The sequence below is a fragment of the Spea bombifrons genome, chromosome 4, assembly GCF_027358695.1.
Source record: "Spea bombifrons isolate aSpeBom1 chromosome 4, aSpeBom1.2.pri, whole genome shotgun sequence".
NCBI lineage: Eukaryota > Metazoa > Chordata > Amphibia > Anura > Pelobatidae > Spea > Spea bombifrons.
In genome coordinates this window covers 100,855,859-100,878,312 of record NC_071090.1, presented here as the reverse complement: position 1 = coordinate 100,878,312, position 22,454 = coordinate 100,855,859, and the positions used below count along the sequence as shown (strand labels likewise).

At 41.4% G+C, this 22,454-nt stretch overlaps 1 protein-coding gene across 1 annotated transcript; it reads right to left on the bottom strand.

The window, feature by feature from the left end:
- Positions 1 to 6,048: 6,048 nt before the first annotated feature.
- ATP6V1B2 (ATPase H+ transporting V1 subunit B2) lies at positions 6,049 to 21,647 on the bottom strand. The gene is made up of 14 exons (XM_053463160.1): positions 21,487 to 21,647; positions 15,373 to 15,428; positions 15,115 to 15,213; positions 14,037 to 14,130; positions 13,835 to 13,912; positions 12,929 to 13,068; positions 12,513 to 12,614; positions 12,140 to 12,237; positions 11,910 to 12,033; positions 10,507 to 10,657; positions 10,261 to 10,343; positions 10,065 to 10,169; positions 8,743 to 8,872; positions 6,049 to 7,125 (listed from the first exon to the last, which is right to left on the bottom strand). Exons 1-14 carry the CDS (start codon positions 21,617 to 21,619, stop codon positions 6,983 to 6,985), a joined length of 1,536 nt encoding a protein of 511 aa, XP_053319135.1. The 5' UTR covers positions 21,620 to 21,647; the 3' UTR covers positions 6,049 to 6,982.
- Between the last annotated feature and the right edge of the window lie 807 nt (positions 21,648 to 22,454).

Sequence of the window (22,454 nt, the reverse complement as noted above, 5' to 3'; positions counted from 1 at the left end):
AAAATATTTCTTCCATGGGACTACGGCTTTTAATTCATAAGTTGAACTTTTAAGACATTAGTTAAATGTGGTGTCCCTGGCTATAACATGACCATTGCACTCCAAAACACTGCACCGCAGAGATGTGTGAATGTGTAGAACAGTGTGATAGACTCATGCACAGCAAACATTATAGACTTCTGGAAAAGAGTTGTTGGTTGGGTTTGGGTTCCAAAGAGGGACTGTCCCTCATAAATAGGGACTGTTCTGAGCAGGGCCGGACTGGCAATGATGAGATAACTCTGGCATTTTAAGTTCAGCAACCTCCTGGTGACTTAAGTGCAGCAGATGGGGTTAATGTGTGGTGCTCATGTCCAGTGCTTCCTAGGACAGGTGGCCAATCCCAGCCTGGCTGTAAGGTACATTGTATGACCAACGTATATGGTGACCTGACCATCACACCTATATGAGCATGTTGGACATCCCATTCCAAAACCACGGGCATTAATATGGAGCCCATTAATCCAAGAAAAAAGCATTCATGAGGTCAGGCAATAATGTTGGACAAGGCCTGGCTTGGAACTGGCATTCCAATTCCTCTCAAAGGTGTTTAATGTGGTTAAGGTCAGGGCTCTAGGCAGGTCACTCGTGTTTCTCCCTACCCAAACATGTAAAACCATGAAGCGTGATTCATCCCTACAGAGAACAGATTTCCATTGCTCCACAGACCAGTGGCTGTGTGCTTTACACCACTCCAGCTGATGCTTGGCATTGTGCACAGTGATCTCTGTCTTGTGTGCAGCTGCTCGGACGTGGAAACCCATTTCTTGAAGCTCCCGACATGATATTGCTTCCAGAGGCAGTTTGGAACTCTGTAGTGAGTGATGGTACAGAGGACTGGTGAGTTTTTGTCTATGGACATGGCTGCCTGTGGGCTTGATTTTATTCCTGTTAGCAATGGTGTGGCTAAAACACCTAAACTCAATAGTCAGAGAATGAAATTGGGACTGTGGTCCCGGATTCTGCTGTCCCCTCGAGTTGTATCCTTAAAAAGATAGCGTGGCAAAGTCAGGCCTGTCCGGTGCAAAATTGGGACGCATGTTATATTAGTTTTACTGCTGTACAATTTTTGTATACCCTTATTCTGAGTTCCTACAATGATGGTCAAATTTATTTTTTTAAAAAAATAAAAAAAAATAAAATATATATATATATATATATATATATATATATCTATAAGGGCAAACTGGAGATCTTCTTTTAAACAAACCAGGAACTTTTATGTGTGTCGCAGATACCACAACAATTATACGTTCTATTGCAAAGCCAAACTAAATATATATACCGGTAATTACGAATAGGTTTTAAAGAAAAAACATAACCAAACAGCAAATTCTGTGTTCTGATTATTAATTCATGTGTTTCTTTGGTGACTGGTCCACTTGGCAAAAAATCAGCATAAAATGTGGGCTGTGATTACTGCAATCTCGTGTCTAAAAAATCACTATAACTACACTCCGATAAAAATAAATAAATACACAGATAAATAATCTACTGCTTTTAGCAGGCACGGAAAAGGATGACAGGTGGGTAGCATGATTGGGGAAAATAACAGAACATTCTGACATGTTAAAACGCACCTCATCCACCAGCAGTGTTGCTTAAAATGTACTTATAGACTGATTGACCTATAAATAAAGATAAGTGAGATGTGTATGTGTGTGTGTATATATATATATATTTAAAAGAATACAAACATAACAAAACCCAAGTGCTTTTTTTATCACATAAAAATAGTAAAGCAACACAACATTTCAGTCCCTATATGATGCATTAAAAGACACACACTAATATATATATATATATATATATATATATATATATATATATATATATATGTGTATATATATATATATATATATATATATATATACCGTATTGGCTCGAATATAGGGCGCACTTTTTCCCCCCACTTTAAGTCTTTAAAGTGGGGGTGCGGCCTATATTCGGGGTTAGGATACAGATCCCCCGCAGCGGTGCAGGGGACCTGCATCCTACTCTCGGATGTGCTCAGACAGCCTCCCCTGCCAGCACTTCCCACGGGGGGGGGCGGGTGTCGGCACGGGAGGTTGTCTAAGCGTATTGTGTAGATGCCTCCCGCCGGCCCCGCAAGACACCCGGGAGTCTGCTCCGGTAAGTTGGGGGGGGGGCAGTGGCAGCATATCTCGGGGGGAGGAGGACAGTGGCAGCATATCTCGGGGGGGACAGTGGCAGCATATCTCGGGGGGGGGACAGAGTGGCAGCATGTTTTTTTGGTGCTTTTTTAAAGAAAACTTTTAGGGTGCGGCCTATATACGGGGGCGGCCTATATCCGAGCCAATACGGTATATATATACATGCACATACAAATGTCCACAGTACTTGCACTCTGCTTCAGTCCAATCCATCAGCGTAATTCAGTGCCCAGGTTGACACAGCCTTAACCACAATACAAACGATCACCAAAGAAGGCGCATTCACAGGGCTTTTTTTTACGAAAGTAGAAAAATCATCTTTTATCAATTAAAAATGGCGGCGTTTACATTTATGAAGCTTGACTATCCTGGCCAGAGCGCAGGTTTTTGTTTCCACCACTAGCACTGCACGCGCGATGCCCAAATTAGACAGTCAATATGTGAAAAAGAATGGAACATTCCCTGGATTGGGATATCCTGTGATGTCACTCCACACACATATTATGGATAGATCCATGTATGATGTCACTTGTCTTTGTGTGTCCCAGGGAAAAGGGCCATGTAAACATTTTTTTAAGTTTGCAATAGGTGGTACTTTGTTCCATCTAGACTAGCAAAAATGTACGGGCATGCAGATTCAAATTGCCGGCGTTGCGGTTTTCATAATGGGAAATTCTTACATATCTGGTGGTCTGGTGGCCAAATAAGAACCCTCTGGAGACAAGTTTATGACCAAATTGAAAACATGGTAGGACTCAGGTTGCCCTTTACTCCAGACGCAGCTTTATTACGTATGGATTGGCCAGAAACTTCTAAATCCACTAGAATATTGATAATTCACTTTTTACTGTCTACCAAGTTATCGATAGCCAGAAATTGGAAAAACCAAAAAAAAAAAGCAAAAGCATTGAAAATGCCCATTTCCATCAACTGGAAACTTTATGAATCAACCTGGAAGAGGACGTATGAATATATTGTCTCAACGCTCTGTGAAGGATGGTTCGAGTGGTCAAAAACAAACTCAACAGCCTGCCAGACACTTATGGAACTTCAAATGGGATCAGGTTGTATGGTCAGATGAAACCAAAATAGAGCTTTTTGGCAATAAGTACCAGAGGTGGGTTTGGCGCACACAGAGAGGTAGCCATATGGAAAAGCACCTCATTAAATACGGTGGTGGCTCTTTACTGTTTCGGTGATGGTTTTCTGCCAGAGGACCTGGACATTTTGTTAGGATACATGGCATCATGGACTTTCGCGAATACCAATAGATATTAAACGAACACCTGACTGCCTCTGCCAAAAAGCTTAAAATGGGCCGTGGTTGGATCTTCCAGCAGGACAATAGTCCAAAACATGCATCAAAATCAACATAACAATGGTTTACTGACCACACAATCAAGGTCCTACCATGGCCCTCCCAGTCCCCCAACATGAACCCCATAGAAAACCTGTGGGGGTGAACTGAATAGGAGAGTTCAGCAGTGTGAGCCTCAAAAGCTGGAGGATCTGGAGACATTCGGTATGGAGGAATGGTCTTAGATCTCTTCCCACGGATTCTCCAACCTCATCAGACTTTAAAGAAGACTCAGAGCTGTTATCTCGGCATAATTGAGCCACGCAGATATACAATGTTTATGTTTGCAGTTGCTTGATATCCATGAAAGCAGACTTTTTTGTGTATTTTTTTTTTTTTTTTTAAAGACAGTATCAAAAGGTTAAACAATAAAGAGTTTTTCACAGCCTTCCTTGCTCATATTTACCAAGGGTGCCAATATTAGTGGAGGGCACCGTACATATCTGAATTAATGGCTGCGCTAAACCTTTTTTTTTTTCCCTTTTTGCTTTGGCGTTTGCATCCGTATTAAGACGAAACGGTTGATATGACTCATGTAATTGCAGGTATTTATGTACCTTGGCAATGAGTAGAATAAGAGCATAATTCATACAGGAAAGAATATATCGCTTCTGAAAAGCACAAAAGGAAATTTGTAGCGATATCGGAACTAGCATGTCAACATCATACGCATTCTTCGGATGACGCTGCTCGTCTTCCGTGGTTACTTTTATACAGGTTTTTTTTTTTGTTGTATTTATAGCCAAAAGTTTTTTGTTTTTTTTTTACATTTATTTTAAACAGCTCTAGTTTTTGCGTAGTATAACGTTTTCTGGCCCCCGCATATTAGCCATTTGAGTCTTGGAAGAAAAAAGGCTCTTTATCCATCATGAAGTACTTTTGGATAAAAGTGTAGCACCTCCATGAAAAGTGTCATTCCTCCTAGGCTATATAATGGTGGATTATTTGCTTAATGGGGAATCGGCAGGAGCGCTGCAGTTTTATCTCTTTTTATCTCATTGACTTCAACTTATGAAGAACCAACCTCGGTGAGCTTCCGCTTGGCTGGCCCCGGATGAGGCATATTTAAACAAAAGGCTTGCTTGACATATGCTTTACCAATCTCTTTTACTTATTTCCTGAAGTGATGGACGGTCTAGCCTGTCATTTGTAAAGCGAGCAAAATTTTGCCTACAAGTCCGTCAGAATAAGAAGCCCTCAATAAAAGGGCTCAATAAAAATGTACAATAAAAAATGGCAATCCACCTACACAATATTGTTATAGGTATGTATGAACTGGACTTCCATTACAGGGAAGATCCCTTGGAATAACAGACATTAAACATGGTGCTGTATGTTTAGTGACACTAAACTTTATTCTTGTAATAAAAGGTTTACAGAAAAGCGGCCCTTTACTTGGTAGCCACCTTGCCCCCTAGTCTTCTCTACGGAAGCCAGGATCCAATGATACAGGAGGCAGCTGTGTCCATAATGAGCTGGCAGATCCTTAGTCTACAGACTGCATGGAACAAACCAACTCCAGTACGGTCACAGCCTGGTCCCTGCAGAGAAGATTTGGGACAAGGTGGCAGCGAGCATCAGCAGGTAAGGCTTTTTTTCCCCCTTCTAACAAATACTAAAGGCAATAATTCTGAAAACCTTACTTTTAATAAGAGTGAGGTTTAAAGGTCAATTTAATGTAGGATAACTCTGAACAAATGCACGCTTTATTTTGATAAACATCCTTTAATCGCTGAGCAGAAGGTTGCCATTGTAGGTAGACATGTTATTTGGCCAACAATTCCTACCACATTAAACTGGTTGTTTATGGTAAGGCTAATGACACCCTTCTCCAGTAGGCTGCTCTGGGCAATTAAACCCCCTTTATTAGAAGGCAGTATAGTGTCGTACATTTATAGGTTGGGCTAAGATAATATGCATATAAATCAAATGACGTGCCTTTATACAAACCTCTGTTGCGCAATTTATTGTTTTTATGTCTAAAATGCTTTTATGATTCACCCCAACATCTCTACAAGCTATAAAAAATAAAAAAATGGGACTTCAAATAGGACTATACCTTCATATAAACAAGAGGGTACCTGGTGGCTTTAAGGATACAAGACACCCTGTTCAGTGTTAATTGCATTGGGTTTTGAGAAATCAGAAGAGACTTTGGGTATGGAACTGGACATCAGTGAGTATCTGATGATACATTTATAAGCAGGTGAGCACATGTATCTAAATATATAGGCATGTGTTTTAACAGCGGCTTGTGGGTATGGGGCGAATGCCTCATACAGAGGCTTGTGAACGTGGGGGCAATTAATTTGCACTGCATGTCTGCATTAAAGCTTTCAACAATGTCTGCTAAAAGCATTGTCTGAGTTGATTCAGGAGAACAATTTGGGGGCAAATGCCAGCAGGACTGCGCACTTAATGTCAGCATCGCATTGTGTTCCTTCAACGCCAATAGAGAGAACACTCAGAGACCAGGAGGAGGTTTAAACAGTACATGTAATATTTATTTAAATCTGACATTCTGCAATAAATTTATACACCGTTTACAGATGGAATGAACCAGAGAGCAAACTAATGCACTACATTCACACACGAGGGAACATCAAATAACCCCATCGGTAAGAGAGCCGGTATTAAGGTTGGGAGTATACACAGGGAAAGTATGTCAAGACATAGAAGAATGGTAAAGTAAGGGAGGAGAGGGGTGAAGATAGCGAAGTCTGAAGTTGAACAAAAGTATCCATGTGGGGTATAGAACACAAAATAGATTTAGGGATGAAGGGAAGAGTTTGATAGGAAAATGTTGACAAGACAAGGTAGGCGAGTCACATTAAAAGAATGTATAATGACCAAAGGCTTGTAGGATGGCGCAGACACGTTCTGTAAATTCACCCCTAAGAGATAACAGGGCATAAGACTACCCACTCAGCCCAGTGGATTCCCCAAATGCGCCTGTAGGAATCACCTATTAGCATTTAACATTAGCGTAAAGGACCTTTAAAACTTTGTAACCCCCCAAGATACCACACTGGTCTGTAAACTCTGCAAAGATATAAGTGCCACATGATAAAAACCACATGTGCGTCACAGCACAGTAAATACATGCATTTAGTAAGTGTGGATCAGGGATGGTAGGAGCAGCAGTCGTTACAGTAGCCGAAATGCCAAGGGATGCCAACTCCAGGCCAGGTGAACATGGTGGGGTGACGCAACACTTGAAGATCCTCAAATAATCACCTGACCTACCTGGTCCCACATTGACTGACATTAATATTAAAACTTCACAATAATAGTTTCTGCCCTGTTCTCATGAGGGGCGCCGGGATATGTAAACAGCGCAGGGTGAGGTGGTGGCTAAGTCGGCAAAATGAATGGAATTGGGGAAAATAGGGGTTTCAAAGCCGAAATCTGCTCAGTGCTTAGCAGACGAATCTCTGGGGTAGAATTCAGCCAGGGTGCTCTGTGGAATTCTCTTGAGCATCTCTTTGGGGAAGATTCGAAGGAGCTGCCACCCAATATCAAGTGTCTCGTACACCGTGCGGTTGTCATAGGGACCTGGGGGGAAAGAAAGGATCTCTGAGAAATGTGCATGGAACATGATAGAAATAAGATACATATACGGAAAAATTTCTTGTACATCCTTTACATACCTATATATACCTTATAGAGAGACACGACATGCAATGCAGAACAATCCAAAAGTGGTTAAAGTTAAAGACTGCATTGGCTTCAAGAATTATAATTAATAATGATGGAAAAAGGCACATATTGGACATAGAGTGCCACCTAGAGGCCATACCGACACATACAGATTGCCTACACTGCCTGAAAGCAATGAAGGTGTTAATTCTGGGCCACGTCAGAACCCCCTGGTGCCCTTGCTGCTCCCATCCATGTGTACCAAAGCTGCTATTATCCCTTAACGAGCCGCTGGTTGTCAAGGCAACTGACGGCCGCCCACACATACACATCCCCCATGTGACAGTCCTGTGCAAGCTATTTAAAGGAGGGCTGAACAGCAGGGTCTGTACAGATAACGGGTGACTGCGCCGAACCACCCGCTGCCACCCTGCTGCCAACCGCTTAACGGCTTCGCTGCCACGGAGATGATGTCAGCAAACAGAGCATTTTTTTATGAGTTTACGAGAACCGATATAGAATATCTGCATCACTGCTGGCATTCTGTGCCATTTCTCCCAAAAAAATCATTAGATGACTTTTACACGATAATCCTACACAAAAAAGGCAAATTCTATTCAAGGAGAACTGAAAGCGAGCCGTAAAGATCGATACATAAGATGATTTAATATATATATATATATATATATATATATAAAATCTGCTTGATCCAGCATTGTCAGTTGGCTTTATGCAGATCAGTATAGTTCCATATGAATGGATATTATATATATATATATATATATATATATATATATTATATTATATACATGAGATTAAAATCTATGATGTAGATGATCTTGGTAAAATTCTTTAACAGTTATTATCTTAGAGGTAATTATTTTCAAGAATAAAAATATATCCCTTCAGAAACGGTTGGCGATCAGACTTTTTATTATATTTACAGGAAAGACAGTATTGGCCACAATTACTATATAATAACTAACGGCAGCTGCATGTCCACATTAGGACAGTGAAGGGGCTTTGGTATATAGCCCTGTCTCCAAAAACTCTAACATGATGGAAATTTAATAGTTTGGGTATTGAAAAGAAATAAACATAACTGATTCGGAGACCACAAATGGTTCTATGACCAGGGTCACAATGCAAAGGAGGAATTCCGAAAAGAAAACCCAGGATCCTACTTCTAATATCACCATAATTCCAAATTACTTGTCTCCTGTTAACAGAATAACATTTCAAGTCTATAAAATATAACTTATTTGAAAACAAACCCATTTTGGTCTTAACGGCAATCTAATACTATATTGAAGTATAAGGGGGTGATACGGGAGGCAGAAAAAAAATTACTTTTTTTTTTTTCTATATGGTATTTGATGGTGAAGTCACAAAGTGGACGGAGGAAAGGCTTGTCAGACTATGTTAACGTTAGCTCACAGTCCCACCAGCACAAAGTATAGGTGTCCACAAACATGTCTGCAAACTAATGTATTTCATAAGGCAAATGTACATTGCACCCGTATTTGCCCTCACCTTGAGCAATGAAATTTTTCTCAAATTTCTGCAGAAACTCCAGATACAGAAGGTCATCAGAGGTCAGAGCTTCTTCTCCCACCACAGCCTTCATGGCTTGCACATCCTTCCCGATGGCGTAACAGGCGTACTTTGGGGAAACAACAGTTATTTTAATGAACAACAGCCTCCATTCTACGCACGGAACAATACACGGACGCTGCCAGGTTATACACGATTCACCGCATAACAGAGCTGAATTCATTTCACAATATTGTGGTCCGGCTGAACATAGTGGTCAAGGCAGCCTCAGGGGTGACCGGGGAACACAATAAATGCAGACTTGAGGAACGCACTGGTTATATCTGCTGCTAATGAGTAATATCACTGGATTATTGTATGCAGAACTGACAATATACCAATTTCATACATATATACATATATATATACATTTACTATAATCAGCCTCTCTTTAGTGCTCTCTTAAACAATATTGGTAACTGATATGTCATTGGTTATATTACACACCTTCTTATTGCATCACTCTTGTGATCATGTAGATAAGCGCTATGCAGGAATCACAGGGTGCGAGTAGGCAGAATCCTGGCCCAGCCAACCAAGCAGCCTCTAGGGTGGGTGGCGGGGGTAGGTGAGTCAGCCGCGATCATGCAGCATTTTAGGGGTTGGGGGGGGGGAAGCAATAATATTCTAAAAGATTTAACATCACGAAGTGTTTGAAATCAAATTAGATACTTATACACTGAAAAGAGACTTTGTAAATGTGAAATTCCCTTGGGCAGATAGGCAATACAGTGATTTTAATTTAACACCTGTAAAGAGGGGCTGACCAATACATGCGCTTTTTTCCCTTTTAATCGCTAACTCGGGTTCACCCACATGTCACTATAATAGACCATAGGATTCAGATTTGCTGAGAGGGTCTGTAACAGACGTGGCTTTCGCTGCGCATTGCCATTGTCAGGCCTACTCTGGATCTCATGTTCATTTTCTGGGTTGGAATGACTTGCATGACATTCGGTCTTTGTGACCTTTATCAAGAATACACTCCTTATTCTTAACCCCTTAAGGACAATGGGTTGTCCTTAAACCCAGTAAAATTAATACATTGTGAGCCCATACATGTACGGGCTTTGTCATGAAGGGGTTAAGAAAGCTCCCCAATGCACCTTGGAGCACCGATATCATGTTTGTCGGCAGCTCCTGAATATAGGGGGCAGAGAAAAGTTTTCTGTAGCCTTACAAAGCTTGCAGAGTAGCATGTGGTTCATTAGCCATTATAGGACATCATCATACTTGTACCAAGTGACATTTACAGAACTCACCAGCTGGTTGGACACATCTGAATGATCTTTTCGGGTCATGCCTTCACCAATGGCCGACTTCATCAGACGGGACAGAGATGGCAGCACGTTTATGGGGGGATAGATCTGAAGGAAACAAATGCGAGGATGACCCAATTTGCTTAAAAATAGCTGGAGGGATAAGGTGGTGAAATCAGGAAACATCTTAGCACCTCACCTGTCTGTTGTGCAGCTGCCTGTCCACGTAGATCTGCCCTTCAGTAATGTACCCCGTCAAGTCAGGGATGGGGTGAGTGATGTCTGTTAAATGAGCAAACACTCAGTATTAAACACAGGTATTTTGCATTCCTACCCATTGCCCCAGTTTACACCAAACACTGCTGTAACCTTGTAATTTACTAAAATGCTACACCCCTAGGGCTATTGTAACGCACCGACATCCATGCACTGAAGAAACACTCACCATCATTGGGCATGGTGAGAATAGGGATCTGGGTAATCGAGCCGTTTCTACCCTCCACACGCCCAGCCCGCTCATAGATTGTGGCCAAATCGGTGTACATGTAACCCGGGAAGCCTCTTCGGCCAGGGACCTCTTCTCTGGCAGCAGATACCTTATTGAACGAGAGCCTTAGTTAGAGCATATAGGTGCAGATTTGAACTGCAAGTTTCACACTGACTTGAAAAATAAATGGGGTACAAAAGGTATTAAACTAGAACAAAGAAGACAATTCTACTGTCAAAAGAGAGGACAACACAGTTTAAACTGAATCTTTAACTATACTTCTAGTACTGGCAACAATAACAGGCCACGGATTTGTTTCTTTGTCAATGATGTCTAAAGGGGGAGTTTGAGAAAACAATCAAAATACTAATCCATTACTTTGTCATATTCTATCTGGATTGTGGCTACTGCCTTCTCTACTGAACACTGACAGACATTTTCTCTGCCCATCGCTCATCATCTGCACCCTCACTCTCTTGGTTCCCTTTATGCTCCAGAATTAAATTCAAACTCAGAGCCCTTCACTCTGCACCCCCTATATCTCCACTTGTATCCAAACACTTTAACCACGCTATCTGTTCCTCCCATGACTTGTATATATATCTCTTCCACAGCTATTACCTCTTCCCACTTGCATATTAAGGATTTCACGCATGCTGGAATTTCCTCCGCTGTTCTGTCAAACATTCTCCAACTCTTATTTTTAGTTGCCCACTTATTCCGAGAGGCATACAACCTACCCTAAACTAGCACTCCAAAGATTCCATCCACCATGCTCACCAGCAAGATGAACACAGTTCTCCGTATCAGCCTCACCACAATCAACTCATACTCGCCCAAGCACTCGTCTCCTACGGCCTCACTTGGCCCTCCACCACTGAATAGATTGCAAGCCGTGAGGGCAGGACCATCTTCTGCTTCTCTACCAGTAAGGTTTAATTGTCATGTTATTGTCATTTTAAATTTGTCTTTTTTTTTTATACTTTCTCTGCTGGCACTATATGAATAAACGTATTGAGCAGAACATCAACAGGGCTTAATGTATTTAAAGTGATTGAAAAGTTTTAAAAGTGGTCTTATTACCATAGCAACAGAAGGTTTCCAACTAGCAGCAACATTCAATTGGTTACTGAGCGAATAAGACTGTGCCAGAATCCCTTTTCATACATAACCCATGCATAAAACACGGTCATTGGGAGATCTCTTGGAAGCTATCAGTCTATTTAATGGCTTATTTTGTATAGCCAGTTCAGCCATCTTTTTTCGGAGCAGCTTACAAGGATTGGCTCTTCATAATGCATAATTAAGTTTGCACATTTTTCATATCAATCTTTTATTAAGTCAATAGAAATCAGCAATACCTCTCGCAAAGCTTCAGCGTAGGAGCTCATGTCAGTCAGGATGACCAGGACGTGCTTCTCACACTGATAAGCGAGGAACTCGGCGGAGGTGAGAGCGAGACGCGGGGTGATGATACGCTCGATACTGCAAACAAAACACATCGAAAATGGTCTGGTCAACAACCGCTACACCAGTTCTAGAATCACACACGCCTAAAACTTTTCAAAGAAAACTGTACTTGGGGACTTACGTGGGGTCATTCGCCAAGTTCAGGAAAAGACACACGTTGTCCATTGAACCATTCTCTTCAAAATCTGATTTGAAGAAGCGGGCAGTCTCCATATTTACCTGAATACAAAGGGAAAAGGAGCCATGAGAGAAACAGAAGAAAAGAGAGCAAAAGAAAACCGTGGAAAGGATACAACTTGACCACAAGATCATCAAAGGAGATTCAAGAACATCGCAGACAACCAACACAGGAAGGTGACACGGACATTTAAAAAGAAGCTTCCATTTTTTTTTAATAAACGACATATTTGGGCATTATACATCCACTGAATGTCCTTTAGTAGAATATCCAGTAGACTACCGACCCCCCCCCAATACAAGCATCAGATACTCACCCCCATGGCGGCAAAAACTATAGCAAAGTTATCCTCAGAGTAATCCATGACATCTTTGGACTTCTTCACCAGACCAGCTTGGCGACAGATTTGTGCTGCAATCTGAAAACCAGGTTTGGTAAACATGAAAATTGGTGAAAAGCTGTATTTTGGTCAGATTTATAACAGACCCATGATAGCTATTCAGACACGTGAGCTCTTTGCTCATCCAGCAGCCTTATTATTAGGTTATTCATTGCCTGCACAGTTGCAGTTACCCTGTATTACATGGCACACTTTCCTCTCGTATCCTTACGATCTATAGATATAACTATCCCGCATTAACACTGTTAAACACGCGGTCAATAATCTTGAATGCCTCTTATCACCCCTATCATAGAAACTGGACATTGCGAGTCTTATAACAAGAAACTCACCTCATTGTGGGGCAGACCAGCAGCAGAGAAAATTGGGATTTTCTGTCCGCGAGCGATGCTGTTCATGCCGTCTATGGCAGAGATGCCAGTTTGGATCATCTCTTCAGGGTAGATACGGCACTGGGGGTTAATGGGCTGCCCTAAAGTAAGATGAAAGAAAAAATGTCGGTGCGCTAAGCTAGTCACAGGCTCAAATAATATAAATGTGTAATACGAGCAAGAAATGGAGTCATCAACGGCAGATAGCAGAAGCGGTTCACACTTCAAAAATACAGCTACGGTACCAGAAAGTATTATATCCGCAGTAACTAATCATATAGGTGCATCTATTGAAGGGATACATATACGTCGACAGAAGTCATCTTCAAACTGGCCCAGTGTGTACGAATGTAGTGAAAGAAGGATTTTTGACTAATCAGCTAGATACGTATTGAGCCAGCAGGTAAGAACCATTCGGTGCACCTAATCTGCCCATTACGCCTGATACAAGACTCTGGTCTAGTCTTAGATTCAGGATAGCTTTATGTCTATACCTTTTATGTTTATACCTAAATATATATACCAAAAATTACTGGATAGAGCAATTTAAATGATTTAACCAACAATCTACATGATCTATACAGAGAATGATGTATTTGTGGTTTTAACTCCCTCACTTCACTATACACTGTGATGTTTCTCCAGCAAGAAAGGCTTAACTGGCCCTGTATAATGTATAGCCCAATGGACGAGGAGACGACGAAGAACTCATTAACCATGTATTTTAAAGGCCCTGTCAAGCTCTTTCTGTAGCAGATGCTCACTGGAGTTGGCTCTTCATAATGTATAGTGAATTTAAGGCATTGAAACCACAATGCTCCCAACAACACTCCCGTTAGAGAATAAATCACAGAGGTCCTCACATACCCATGATGTCCAGATAATCCTCAGCCAGGACAGAAGGTCCTCTGTCGATGGGCTTTCCTGAGCCGTTAAAAACACGACCTGCAAAATGCCGAGAGAATATAGGTTTTATGATTTAGGAATTGTTGCAGTCTATTTAGTCTTCTGGCAACAAATGGATATTATACATATATCACAACGCGATGCGTTCTAAAATTCTACATACCCAGCATGTCCTCCGAGACCGGGGTCCGCAAAATATCCCCAGAGAATTCACAGGAGGTTTTCTTGGCATCAATACCAGAGGTGCCCTCAAACACCTGAAAAACAAGAGACACTGTGTACAAGCTACAGCGAACGGTGAGAAAAAAGTTTGGAATTAAGAAGGGTCAAGTTTTAAAATTATATTTAAAATACAATACAGTACACAGTGGAGCAGCTCTCCATTAAAGGGGCTACTTATTTTGATTCATAAAGATGAAAATGTGCTGAAAATTTTTTTAAGGATGATCTTAAACATATCATATCATGTATATATCATTGTATATCATTTATTTTTTAATGGCTGTGTTAGGATACATACACAACAGACTTCCTCTAGAAATTAAGTGCACTGGTCACGAATTGACTCGGATCACTCTCCCTTCGACACATGGGTGCCCAAAGGGGTCACCTAATGCAATGCTCTGTAACCCCCATACTACTACAGCAGCCGTCTGCATCGCAAGGAGGGTGCTCTCTGGGTAGAGTGGCATATAGGGGGGTATAAGGCATTTCTGGGGGCAGAGTGGCAAGCCTGGGGGCAGATGTGCATAACTGGGGAGGTTGGAAAATAAAAGGAAATAAAAACAAAAAATATTTTTCTCAATCGTAGCTTTTATTAAATATGAAAAAATAGTTTACATGAATTAACATTTACTGGTAAAACTTTTTTCCTATAGGGTTGTCTTATATTAAGGCTCTCTTTTTTTCCTAAATTAATATTCATATTTTGGGGAGGGGTCAACTTATAATCAGGTCGTCTTATAATCGAGCAAATACGGAATTAGTGTGATTGAGAGTGGCGCCGGTGTTTTAACGTGCCTCAGTGAGGCTGTATGCGTCGGTCTAATAAAATGGCCAATGCTTTCGGACAATTCCCCATTCAAGGCTAGCTGGAGCGAGCAAAGAATGGTTTTGTATTGGAGACAAGGCGTTATCGTGTGGTGGTGCACCCATCCTAGCAAGCAGCGGAATGCTACTGGAGATTGCTTTCCCGCTTTGGACTATTTATTATACAGAGTGCCTCTGTGACACCGGCTTACCTGTACCACGGCTTTGGATCCGCTGACCTCCAGCACCTGCCCGCTCCGCTTTGTACCATCTGGCAGAGTGAGGTGAACAATCTCAGAGTACCTAGGGAACTAATACACGGCATGTCAACTAAATGTATCACACGTCACAGAAAGTGCAAACACAACTCGTTATTTAGTGAATAATTCCCACAGTGCACAACATGTAAACGGACTGTGCATAAGACGTAATGTTAATAACAGCATGATATCCACTGCGGAACCGATTACCTTGACATTGTCCAAAATAACAAGGGGCCCATTCACGCCAGACACTGTCCGGTAGGCTGCAAAAGGACAAAGCAAATAGTTATTGAAAGAAATGGAGTACAGCCAACGCTTTAACTGTCATTAAATAAAATATATATTTATATATAGAATCAAAGGGCCTTCTGATATTCTAATATCAAGTTCCAAAAACAATAATTACAGATACATGTAATCTTCATAAAGTCTTTGTAAACATATAAAAAGATCCTGCTGCAACTAGGTACCAGAAGCATTTAGCAATGCTTAGAGAGGCGCTGTCCACCATGCTTGTGTTCCACTAATTATGAATTAACTGAAATAATCTATTATCCCCGTAACAGAAGATTTGCGTATTAAGCCCCAATAAACATTTAATCCATTCTCCTAGACCAATGTATAGTAGAGTATTTTATGCTCTCGCTTACAGACACGACTGCAGCGTGCGATCGCACGATAATCGCGCACAATGGGCTGTATTTTCAGAAGAATGCACAAGAGAGGTGAAAAATATGTTGAGAATGTCACGCGTCCTTGTGATGTGCGCGGCAACACATGGCAAATGTACAAGCCTGAGCCACTGGACCTAATAAGCGCGTTTTTTGCTTTAAAACCAGAGAAACAATCCTAAAAACCCTAATTGAAGGGGCAGTCCAACATCCCTGACAGCCATACTATAGGAGAATGTGTATTAAAGGACTCAAGTTCTTCTGTAATGAAGAAACTTAGCTGGCAGAAGTTATAGCTAAGCTGCAAAAATCTTCCTTGCTTCATCCTGATCGGAAACGTCTTGCCTCTGATTGGCTGCTTAAGCTGTCAATCAGTGGCAGTAAGTATTTCCCATTAAATCAATTGCTGGCAAGAAAGGTCAGATTAGGGCGCAAGAAGGGACCGTGCACATATCACATGCATTATAGCATATATGGTGGCCGGATTGCCCCCTTTAAACCGTACAAAGTCAGATGCCAGCAAAACAATTCTAGAAGTCACAATCCACTGCCCTTTTTTTTTTTAAACAAGGTGGTAATGGGACTCAAGGAAGAAAAAAAAAAAAAAAAAAAAAAAAAAAAAAATTTAAAAGGAACTTTGCCCAGAAAATGCTTTTGCTGAAGTGGGTACTTTATGGAAAATGTCGGCATGGGGGGGGGGGATAAGTGGGAAAAACCTGGCATGATTAATGCAAGGCGTTGAGAAACCCTGTGATACTGCAGTTTCCATATTGCATGATATCTTCTGTTAACCCTCAGCTTGCCAACGGCCTCTGGGGATGTGTCGCAACATCTATATGACCGGCATCTGCCTGAAAATCATTTGTTAATGGCTAGCGTTAAAGCCCGCGCTGGGCGATGCATTGCTTTGTTACAACAACCTCTACTGTTCTGATGACCATTCCATCCGAAGAGACCTCTGAGGTCCAGAAAACTTATTTAACTTTACATTTTTTCTATGTTGGCTGAATAACTGGTACCTTGCAACAACTCCATGCTAGAAAGCACACTTTAGAAAACGTTTAGCTGTGATAGTATATTTCCCCCACCTATTTTCTAGGGGTCTGCACATGTGCGGAAAGCGCTCCCATTAGGACCCCAGAGGAGGACGGTCGCTGGGGCTTTAGTGGGGCTGTGAAATAACGTCATCAGTACCAAAGTATTTACCAACCTAAAGTGAAGCTCTCTCCATATATCAGCCACACAGATTCACCTATTTAGAGACGCCTAGCAAGCGACACTCAAACGACAGATATGTCTTACGGACGTACCTACAATCCCCTCCCAGGTTCTCAAGGCATACATCCAAAAGCCGTACTGAGACACCGCACACACACACATACATACACATCCATACACAATACACACACACTTATCCGGGCATTTGGGAATGGCGGTACATCATGGGGCGAATTCATAGGCCGCTATTAAGAATTTTTCAATCAACTATTTGCTCTCAAGTCAAAGTGCAGCTAAAGCTTCATTGGGGGCTCACTGGGGTCCCTTAAAACGGTTACATTGTCCAAGCTGTATAAAGGATAACCATTTGGTGTTCCATATTAGTTCACACTTCTGTATATAATAAAACCGGATACGCTTAACACTAGGGTTAAGCTAGAAATCTAACCCGGTTGAGATGCTTCCTCTTCTCTTCGAATTGTTAGCTGTGGCTGAAATTTTTCCAGGAAATAGATGGTCATGGGACACTGAAAAATGTGGAACTACACCAAGACGGTGGTTGCTAAGTGGAACAGCCTTCCAGCAGAAGTGGTAAAGGCTAACAGAAAAGCTTAAGGATGCATAAGGATAGGCTAAGACAAGAGCAAGGGATTAAGTAGGATTTGATGTTCTACATCTGGGAGAATTTATCAGCAGATTTGGAGTTTGGAGGTGGCCTGAGGCGAGCTTTATCATTTCATCTCACCAATTTACATATAAATATCAAGAACGGCCCAGCTGGCGCAGAATAATGGATCACTATATTGGTTATATAGTTGCGATAGCTCTGCATATTAACTAAACATTATACAGGGGCCAACGTTTATCCCTGCGTTGTGCAAAGTAAAAAAAAAAAAAATAACACCCCCCCAACCAATTATGATTTATTGAACATATGCATATTTATTAATATTCTGTTTACAGTAACATCAGTTTCCTTGATACCCTATTACGTTGCACAGCTGCCATGCTTGGACGTATTACAATTTTATATACCGAGTAAAACAGAATCCTGTACTAGGTACGCGAGAAAGGCCAGACATTTTATCAGGGGATCGCGCTGCTCAGCGCACCAAACGATGGCTGCTGGGTTTTTGTGCACAGCCGCGTGTTCGCTGCACTATTCACTATAGAAATGAGTAGGGAGCTTTAATATACGAACATAAAACCCCACAAATAAAAAAAAAAATTAAAAAATACAGGATTGGCCCTTTATTGCTACAGCTTATATTATTAGTTATTGTTTTATGTAGCACCATCATATTCCGTAGCGCTGTACAATGGGTAGACGGGACACGGCAAGTAGTTTATAGCATAAGAGGCGGGGGGGCGGCTCAAACGAGCTTATATCACCGCCAATGACCTCTTTGTAAGGGTTAGCTGGGTTGCAGTAAATAGATTGTAAGCTCACGAGAGTAGGACCCTCTCATCTTTCTGTACCGTTATGTCTCATATGGATTACTAGTAGTGTAATTTTTTTCCTCCCCATTGTAATAGTGCTATGGAATCTGCTGGTGATCCAGTTGTTTGGGGCGCATGCCCTACGTTACTGTTCCTCAAGGGTAGTTAACACCCCATCTCCTCCAGGCAGGGTACGTCAGTCTCAGGGGCTACAGTTCCTGTTGGAGATCCTTGGATCAAAGCACAGCGAAATACAACCAGGGAGATTGTTTAGGAAAGATGGCTCAGCGGGATCTGCATTAATGCAATAAGCGTCTGCTCTCCATGAATGTAGAGATAATAAACATTTGGCAAACGCATTTTAAATGCATTATTATTAAATATTTACCTGAACTTTGGGTACCAGGTGCTGCCAGTTACAGGAGTTAAACATTTTCAGGTAAAAGCTCTTCACTTACGTATCTAGATTGTAAGCTCTTGGAGCAGAGCTCTTCTTACCCGTTTCTGTAGGCCATACTGTTATGTTATATAATAGTACTCGTTAAGTCCTGTCTACCCATTGTACTGCGCTACGGAATACGATATATAAAACAACAAATAATAACATCTGTCAAAGTGGCCATGGCATTGTAGAAGGGAACGTTGGCGGACTATATGGTATCATTCCTGAATGTTGGGTATACTGTGTAAGGAATTAGTCACGAAACCCTATCTAGAAATCACAAAGTGACAAAAAGCCACTGTTTGCAGATACACAGAATTCTGAATTAGCTGCCCCAGACCGGCCGGGGGGACAGTTTTATCTTAATAGCCCTGGGAGCTTCCAGGATACACAGACCGGCTACATTTTTGTCTTTGTTTACAAACCAGTGATGCCGACACGATGAGGGGAGAAACCCGAAATCGCAGAGCAGGCACTCATCTTACACACCATCCAAATTATACAGATAAGAAAATGGATATATCTGTATCAGCCCAAAAGAAAGATGGCGTGCAGAATAAGATTTAAAGCTCCATAATATTTTGGGTCCTCAGGGGGTCTCGGCTTCAGAGGGGATTGATGGTAAACAGCACAACAGACTACAAAATGATCAGACAGTAAAAGTCTATCACAATATCATTGATTTACTTTCCTAAGAAAGGCTGCTGGTGAGATTTGGACTCCGGTTCATGAGAAAGATTCTGTATTCGGAGTGCGGTTTGTAACGTGCTGCGTGTGGGCTCTGTGTATCAGAGAAAGTTACAAAGTTATCTGCAGACGCCTCAGAATGCCCTGAAATGTAACCCGCTACGATGACCCCCAGGGGGAGAACAAAGCGATCCATATGAAACGCGGCTACTGAGCCGGGTGCCGAGTGCCATGAGCCAGACCTCAAGCTGGCAACACTACCCAGCACTTTAGCATTACTCCCTGACCAGCTGGGCCGAGCCAGGCCCTGACCTCGAGCTCATCCTGGCTTCCGAGGTCTATCTATCGTAACTGACCACAGCAACAAACCGTCATCTGAAAGCCTACGGGGGTCACAGTGAAGGAGAGTCTTTTACATATTGTTTCATATGGAGGTTGTAACGAGCTTTCAATGCATATTATATATATCTATATATATATCTATATATATATATATATATATAGATATATATATACACACACACACATACAGACCAATAATGCTGTGAAAGGGGATTTTAGCGAGAGCTACCATAAAAAGAATATTAGTTTGTATTAAATATGACAATTCTGGTATAAATCTTAAAACTTTTCCCAGCTTGGTCTATGATACGGCTAAAACAACCGTGAGACATATGAGAAGAGACCGGAGTTACTTTTTACCCTAATCTAATGCCAGAAAGCTTTTCCTACAGATCAAATAATGACTCTTAATTTTGCTAGATTTTGATAGTTTTATTAGGAAACACATTAGGGAAGATTTTTCTGGGGCTGATTTGCTGGAACCCAGAGCTACATAATAGCACAATACTGAAACTCAAAGCTTAGCAATAATGTGACAAGCCAGTATGTCACATGATAGGAAGTCACATGACCTAGTCTGTCACATGACCCCTTGAGGCCCACAATGAATTACACTTTAAGCCTTTTCAATGAAGTCCTATCCTGAAACGAAGAGATACACTCTTAATACATATGTTCAGCCGTGCGTACCCGGCGTACGTTCTGTAAAGACAAGCCCGTACTCCAAGCAGGAAAAGATGAACTGAGAGATCAAAGCCTGCGGCAGCCGCTGGGACCGGCATACACCGGTACGCTCCATCAGTATCCACTCCAACAACCGCCCGGCGACACATTTACACAACAAACTACCTGATACTTTGTGTTGTGACTCTAAATACACCAAGAAAGACAAAGCCTGGGGGTATGAAAGAGTGACGGGGCATTCCAATGGAACTTCAACGCGATATATATATATTTAAAAACACATATATCACACACACACATATATATGTATTATATTTGACTGCGAGCGAAGCCTAATTATGAGTGGACTCTAATGTAATATATAATATACATATATATATTATGAGCAGATCCTTATTACATTTTATTTTGTATTATATATACAAGACAATCCAATATATGAGCAGACTAATAAATTCTAGTTTTGTCAGAGCCTTAGAATGCATGTACTGTAAGAAGTGTTGCGGAAATAGCTCTCCCTCTCATATATATATATATATATATATATATATATATATATATATATATATATATATATACACGCATGTGATAATGTCACAAGTGCACAGATTAAAGACAGTTTGCACAAACAAGAATGTGTATGTGTATGTTATATATAATATCCACACATACTATTTACTACAGATATATATCGGTATATATCCGAATGAATGTAATATATTCACGTCACAGATAAGTAAACACAGCCAAGACATCGTTAAATGAAATGACAGCGGCTGACAGAGCTGTCATCACAGCATACAGGTGAGGATATAACAGACATGTCCTCCCACTTACTCAGCCTAGGCTGCGACAGATAGTTCCTGGTAACAGCCTGTACATGCTCCCGGGCAGCCGGGCCGGAGGGGTTCCCTGGACCGGCCCTGTTCCCAGCACCGGTATCTACTCCGCGCATCACTCTGACGGCCATCTTCTCTGCAGTGGCTACTGTACCTTGTGACCGTCGCAGCACGTCTTCTTATAACTTCAGTGACGCCATCACGCAAGGGGCATGCAAACGTGGAAGGCGACTGAGCCGGAAGAAGGGAATTGTGCGTTTTAGCGCCATCTTGGAATATCCTCAGAGGGGCTTCGCTGTTTCCGTGCTTAAAAATAAAAAACGATTAATTTCGTTTTGCGAGAGCAGACCGCGTCTCCCGTGTCCTCAATAGAATGCAACTCAAAAAGGGTTTTTCTTTACGCGAAATGCTTTTAAAGTACTTATCCAGGGACTTTAGCGCAAAATGCTTGCGTAAGCATCATGGCTGCCCCCCTGCCTGCTGCTGTCCTTGGTGCTGAAGACTAAAATGATTCATAACCATCCTCAGGAGGCTCTAGGACTGGAAATAATATCCCTGTTTAAGTTATTTTATGGGTTTTCCCAAAAAATATTATGACCTTTTAAGGGCAGTGACTCATTTGGACCACAGTCTGTTCGTCTTCGGTATATTGCTCAAAGCAAATTAATAACTTTCTTCTGGATGGAAGCCATGTCTGTTTTAAATATGAATAAAATATGAATAAATCTCGAGACAAAAAATAAAGGAACTTTATTAATAACTGACAATTGTCAGAGTTATGGAGGCATGCTGCTTAGATGCCTGTATCGCAGGCATCTAAGCAGCTACAGACCCCCAACATATACCACTGGAAAGGTAATCGAATAAAAAATAAATATTACGTTAAAAAAGTAAAAATGTAAAAAAAAAAAAGTAAAAAAATGATTTGGGGGTCTCTAAAGGCAGATAAATAAAGATCAAAATTGC

Bases quoted from the DNA above. Each gene is read 5' to 3' on its own strand.
- ATP6V1B2 (XM_053463160.1), bottom strand. From the start codon at position 21,619: ATGGCCGTCAGAGTGATGCGCGGAGTAGATACCGGTGCTGGGAACAGG. The intron at 13,913-14,036 runs GTATGTAGAATT...GGCATTTTGCAG, and splicing joins GGTCTCGGAGGACATGCTGG to GTCGTGTTTTTAACGGCTCA. The intron at 8,873-10,064 runs GTGAGTTCTGTA...GTTTCCCCAAAG, and splicing joins CAGATGTGTCCAACCAGCTG to TACGCCTGTTACGCCATCGG.